We start from the raw sequence: 6,365 nt of genomic DNA on the forward strand, positions 1-6,365 counted from the left end.
CCTTTTGCTTCTTCCGTAGTGCTAGTCAAGAAGAAGGATGGGACCCTCAGAATGTGCATAGACTACAGAGCCCTTAACAGGAAGGCCCTCAAGAACCGGTACCCCATTCCCCACATTGATGAGCTGAGAGATGAGCTTAGAGGAGCCAAGTACTTCTCTAAGATCGATCTGCGTTCGGGGTACCACCAGATCAGAGTTCGGGATCAAGACATCCCAAAGACAACATTCCGGTGCCACTATGGGCACTTTGAGTTTCTGGTCATGCTGTTTGGGCTAACCAACGCTCCCGCCACATTTCAGTCTTGCATGAACCACATCTTTCGAGGGTAGCTGAGGAGGTTCGTGCTAGTGTTCTTTGACGACATTCTGATCTATAGCCGAACATGGGAGGAGCACCTCCAACACTTGGAGGAGGTACTGCGCATTCTGGAGGAGCAACAGTTCTATGCCAAGCTCTCCAAATGCGAGTTTGGATTGACAGAGATGCTTTATCTCGGGCATATCATTGGAGCAGACAGGGTGAAGGTTCATGAGGAGAAGATCAGGGCCATCCAGGATTGGCCAGTACCTTGAGACGTGACTACACTGAGAGGCTTCTTGGGCATTTGCACTTACTAGAGGAAGTTTGTCAAAGGGTTCTCGTAGGTGACAACACCCTTGACTGACTTGACCAAGAAAGTGGCCTTCGCATGGATTGAGGGAGCACAGGCTACTTTCGATCGCCTCAAGGAGGTGATGAGTAGTTGCCCTATCTTGGCACTCCCAGATTTTTCCTAGCCATTCACAGGGGAGTGTGATGCATCAGGGGTGGGAGTTGGAGCCATTTTGTCACAGGAGGGGCACCCCATAGCTTTCGAGAGTCTGAAGCTCCTACCGCACAAGTTGTTATATTCCATATATGACAAGGAGATGTTGGCCATCATGCATGCATTGGCCAAGTTTCGCCAATACTTTGTGGGCAACCAATTCTGAGTGAATACTGATCACAATAGTTTCCGACATTTCATGGGGCAACAGGGCCCCAATGACAGGCAGTAGAGATGGGTCAGCAAGGTGCAAGCCTACGACTTTGATATTGAGTATGTGCGGGGCAAACACAACGTGGTGGCCGATGCTCTATCCAGGAGATCGACCAGGTTATCCCTTTGAGCATTTGCCAGGATTGGAAGGCTCAGCTGTTGGTTGAGTGCTCCAAGGACAAGAAGGCCTGCGAGGTGCTAGAGGAGACACATGCAGATGAGCGTTACCATGTGATGGATGATGTCATTTATTACAAGGGGCGCATTTACATAGTGCCAAACTCGCAGTTGAGGGAGAGGGTACTCCAGGCAACTCACGATTCACCACTGTCTGGACACCAGGGGTTCCGGAAGACTTACATGGCTGTTCGGGAGAGGTTCACGTGGAAAGGCCTCAAGGAGGATGTGCTGCAGCACGTAAGGGAGTGTGAGGTCTTTCAGCGGAGCAAGGGGGAGTTGACTCACCCTGCAGGGCTATTACAACCACTTCCCATTCTAGAGGGGAAATGGGAAAGTATCTCGGTGGATTTCATCACTAGGCTCCCCACTGTACAGGGGAAGGATTGGATATATGTGGTGGTCGACAGGCTGACCAAATTTGCCCATTTCTTTGCCATCCCCACTAGATTCACGACTGCCTAGGTTGTCGAATTGTTCTTCTGGGAGGTTTTCAGACTACATGGACTCCCCAAGAACATCATTAGTTACAGAGACAACAGATTTATGGGTAGCTTTTGGTAGGAGCTCTTTAGGTTGGTTGGGACGAAGCTTACTCCTAGCACTAGTTACCACCCTCAGACGGACGACCAGAAGAGAGGGTCAACCAGTGGTTTGAAGGGTACCTAAGGAACTATGTGACGGGTCAGCAGAGGACGTGGATTCGGTGGTTGCACTTGGGCGAGTTTTGCTACAACACCACGCACCACATGTCTATTGGTATGACTCCTTTCCTTGCCCTCTATGGTTATGATGCTCTAACTTTTGCTAATGTTATTTTCAGAGACAACAGGGCCCCAAAGGCCAAATACTGGGTCCAAGAGAGCCAAGATATTATCAAAGCTCTCAAGGATAATCTTGCGACAACCCAGAATCAGCAAAAGCTGTATGCAGATCGGCACAGGATAGGGAGGCGCTTTGAGGAGGGGGACCTAGTGTACCTCAGGTTGCAGCCTTACAGACAGTCCACGCTAAAACAGAAGGGGGTCGAGAAGCTACAACCACACTTCTATGGGCCCTACCAGGTGACTAGGCGGGTTGGGGAGGTGGCTTATGAGTTAGCACTGCCTCTGGGGAGCATGATCCACAACGTGTTTCATGTATCATGCCTAAAGAAGGTGCTGGCACAACAAGTGACTGCAACAACTGATCTACCCCGTTTGGATGATGAGGGCAATTTGGTGCTAGAACTAGAGGCCATACTGGAGAGCAGGGAGAGAATACTGAGGAGCAGAACCATCAGGGAGTTCTTGGTACGCTGGAAGAACTTACCGGATGAGGATGCCACCTGGGAGGGTGAGCACATACTAGAGCACCCAGCTTTGAGGTTGCTTGAGGGCAAGCAACATTTGGGAGGGGAGGACTGTCATGTCCCTTCTCAAAAGAATTAGTCACGGGATGCAGCAACACAATTTTGGCAACATTTTTGGTTTAGGAGGAGGACCCCACACGCAGAAACTTAGGAACTATAGGCAGTTCGATTTATTTCTGGCAGCTAGTGGAATGTGGGGGCCACCACATGCATAATTCGAATTTGGCCAAGGAGGATGTTGGAGGGAATTCGAGCTAGTGGAAGGAGGGGCCCACAAGAGGCTAAGGGGCCCAAGGTGATAAAAGAGGATGGAGCTCTCATTTTTCAGGCATTCTGAATATTTGACAAACAAACTCACTCTTGTACGCTTTGCTGCTTAGCGAGTCTACCGACTGTTTAGCCACGGGTGTTCCGTAGGGAAGATTCAACCTCTACTTCGGGGGACTATTTGTGCTCGCCCTATGGAAGCTGTTCCACAGAGGTTGCAGGTGTTTCCAGCAGTGATTCATAGGTCAGCCAGCCACGTAGAGGAAGGAACTGCGTGTTTTCTGGGCAACCAGAAATACATAGAGGTTGATTTAGCCAGCCAAGAGGCCCCTAACTTGCTGGGAGTTTCGGGAGCAAGGAAGGTAGAGGGTTGAGGGGTATTTTCCCAAAGTTTTCCAGCCAGCCAGCCAGTGCATGCAACAATACGCATTTCCGGGCAGAGAGACTACGCAGTGGCCTCTAGCAGCAAATTCATGGGGCTTGATTGAGCAGCCATCAGGGCCAAGGACCATCTGAGAAGTAAGGGATCAGCTGTTACAGGTGAAAGCAACATTTGAGGGGTGTTTCCAAGTGGATTTGCACACTGTTCCCTGCAAATCGAATTTGGCAGTAGTTGCCAGAGAGGAGCTCCCAAGAGCTCGAAAATCCAAATTCAAAATCAGAGAAATTCCCTTCTAGGTTTTGTCCAAGGAGTCTAAGGCTAAAAGGACATAATTTTCTAGGCAGTTTTTGTGCACATTCCAGCAGGCCAAAGTCAGCAGATTGGGAGTTCACTGGGACAGCGCAGAGCACAGTGGAGCAACCGCTGAACAGCCATCTTTCCAGCTATTCTACCACTTGGGTTTGGTCCAGCTTATCCTTGAGACAAGCCCAGGTGCACCACTTCATTTATATATTGTACTCATGCTCTCATATTTCATAATATATGGCTCAACAGTTCCAGTATTATAGTGTTTCATGGATATTCGATAAATGTTTTTAATTTTCCACTGTTGCACTGTTTGTTTATTTGGATTATCACTTAAATTCCTGTTTAGGAACATTGCAAATTTTGCCAAATCTCTTGACATACAATTCAATGATCAATGGGCTTTGCAAGCAAAAAAAACATACATGAGGCAGAGAATGTTATCGAACAGATGAGGGCCATAAACATACTTCCTAATGCCATCACGTATTCAATTTTGATAAATGGATATGTCAAGCAAGCCAAAATGGATGATGCCTTCAAATTGTTTGATGAAATGGTGGACCATTTTATCGAACCCACTGTTGTTATTTACAGTGCACTCACTAGTGGTCTCTGCAAAGGGGGACAGATGCAGAAAGCAAATGCCCTTATGGAGGAAATGCCGACTAAATGCCTGTTCCCAAATATTTTTACTTACAATGCTCTCATTGATGGATACTGCAAGGAGGGGGACACTGAAAATGCATTCAATTTCCTTTCCAAGCTTGTAAGCAAAGGTTTTTCACCTGATGTTGTAACTTACAGTTCTTTGATCAATGGACTTTGCAAGAGAGGCAAGATGAAGGAGGCAAAGGAGCTTCTAAGTTTGATGGTGCAGAGAGGATTAATTCCTGATAATATAATATACAACACCATAATTGATGGCTACTTCAAATAAGCGAACCTTCAGGAAGCTTAAGCTACAAAGTGAAATGGCAAGAAATGGTTTAGTCCCTGATATTATTACTTATAAGTTATAACACTCTTTTCAATGGGCTTTTCTGCAAGGCGAGAATTTTGAGAATGGCAAAGGAGCTTCTTGAAACAATGCTAGATGCAGGACTGCAACCTGACTTGGTCACTTACTCCACCCTTACTGAAGGCTACTGCAAGGAAGGGAACATGGATGATGCCTTCATGTTATATGACAAAATGGACAAAAAGGGTTTGGTTCCTAAGGTGGGAACATACAATTTCCTTATCGGTGGTCTTTGCAAGAAAGGAAAGGTGCAAGATGCAAATGGATATCTAAAAAGAAGACTTGAGAGAGGCTTAAGTCTTAATCAAGTCTCTTACAATAGTGTGATAGGTGGCTACTGTAATAAGGGACAAATAGAAGATGCTTTTGAAGCATGCATTGTAATGATGGAAAGTGGTCTAGCACCTAATATTGTAACTTGCAATGCACTCATAAACGGTTTTTGCAAAACTGGGCAGATGCAGAAAGCCAAGAAGATGCTTTACCAAATGTGGAAAAATGGTTTGGTTCCAGATGACATAACTTATTCAACTCTAATTGATGGGTACTGTAAGGAGGGAAATGGTCTGGTGGCATTGAAGCTTTTTCTGAAATTTCAGAGAAGGGTTTGCCCTATAATATCATGAATGATACAGTCGCTAAATGCCACATACAGCTCATTAAGGACTTCTGTCAAACAGGTAAACTGCAGGAGACACTCACTTTTTCATGAGCTACTGAAGACAGATTTGGTTGTTTATTTACCAGCTTACAGTAAGCTGATTACTGAAAGTGCAAAGGCATGTAAGGTGCAGGAAGCTCTCAAAATTTACAATATAGTACTTCACAAAGGGCTTGTACCAAACGTAGGTGCTTGTACTTTGCTTATTAAAGCGCTTTGTAAGGAGAGTATGCTCCAAGAAGCGAATAAGCTCTTGAAATATTTACTGGAGATAGGTTTGGTTCCTAAAAAAGTAACTTACAATGTTCTAAATGATGGAGTGTAAGAAGGGCATCTTGGAAAATGCTTTCAGGCTACTTGATGACATGAAAGAGAAAGGATTTGAACCTGATGTTGCTAGTTATACTTTCCTTATAATCAGATTGTGCAAGGAGGGTGAAGTCTGGGATGCAAGAAATTTCCTAAGGCAAATGATGTTTGAGGGTTTTGTTGCTGGTTGTACTATATATAACTCCCTTATAAATGGGCATATTAAAAAGGTGAAATGTGGAAGCTTTGAGAGTATTTCAATACATGACAATCAAGCGTGTTTCACCTGATGCAGCTACTTATGGCATTCTCAGCCACAGGCTTTCCAAAGAAGGGAGGGTGCAGGAGGCAAAATGGCTTTTTGAGGAGATGCTGTCAATTGGTCTAGTTCCCAAGTCACATTCCTATGACATGTTTATCACTGGTCACTGCAAAGAAGCTAGTGTACAGGAGACTTTGAAACTTCATGATGAGATGCTTGAGAAAGGTTTGTCACCTAGTAGTGATTGTTATATGCTTCTTGTCAAATTATTTTGTAAGAAGGGTTGCTTGAAGGAGGCGAATCATATACTGAATAGTGTTGTTGCACAGGTAGGGTTCCAAGTAATGTCATGTATAAAATCTTACTTGATGGATACTGCAAGGATGGTAACTTGGAGAAGGCATTCAAGATACATAGAGAAAGGCTAGATAATGGGGGTGCCCCAGATATAACCACTTGTAACATTCTTGTGAATGGACTCTGCAAGAAAGCCAGAATGAAGGATGCAAATGAGTTACTGATTGAATTGATGAATTGGAATTTGATACCAGACATTTATTCTAACAACACTTTAAATGATGGATACTGTAATACATCTAATCTATCAGAT

The 6,365-nt window shown here is 44.9% G+C and overlaps 1 protein-coding gene across 1 annotated transcript; it reads left to right on the forward strand.

Moving 5' to 3' along the window:
- The first annotated feature begins 4,476 nt into the window (after positions 1 to 4,476).
- Positions 4,477 to 5,168, forward strand: LOC149180586 (uncharacterized). Its single transcript, XM_089418200.1, has one exon. It carries the CDS (start codon positions 4,568 to 4,570, stop codon positions 5,147 to 5,149), a length of 582 nt encoding a protein of 193 aa, XP_089274326.1. The 5' UTR covers positions 4,477 to 4,567; the 3' UTR covers positions 5,150 to 5,168.
- The last annotated feature ends 1,197 nt before the right edge of the window (positions 5,169 to 6,365 follow it).

Source organism: Pinus tabuliformis, chromosome 3_2 (genome assembly GCF_031772625.1).
Source record: "Pinus tabuliformis cultivar Carrire ecotype Pingquan chromosome 3_2, CPIR1, whole genome shotgun sequence".
NCBI classification, from domain to species: Eukaryota; Viridiplantae; Streptophyta; class Pinopsida; order Pinales; family Pinaceae; genus Pinus; species Pinus tabuliformis.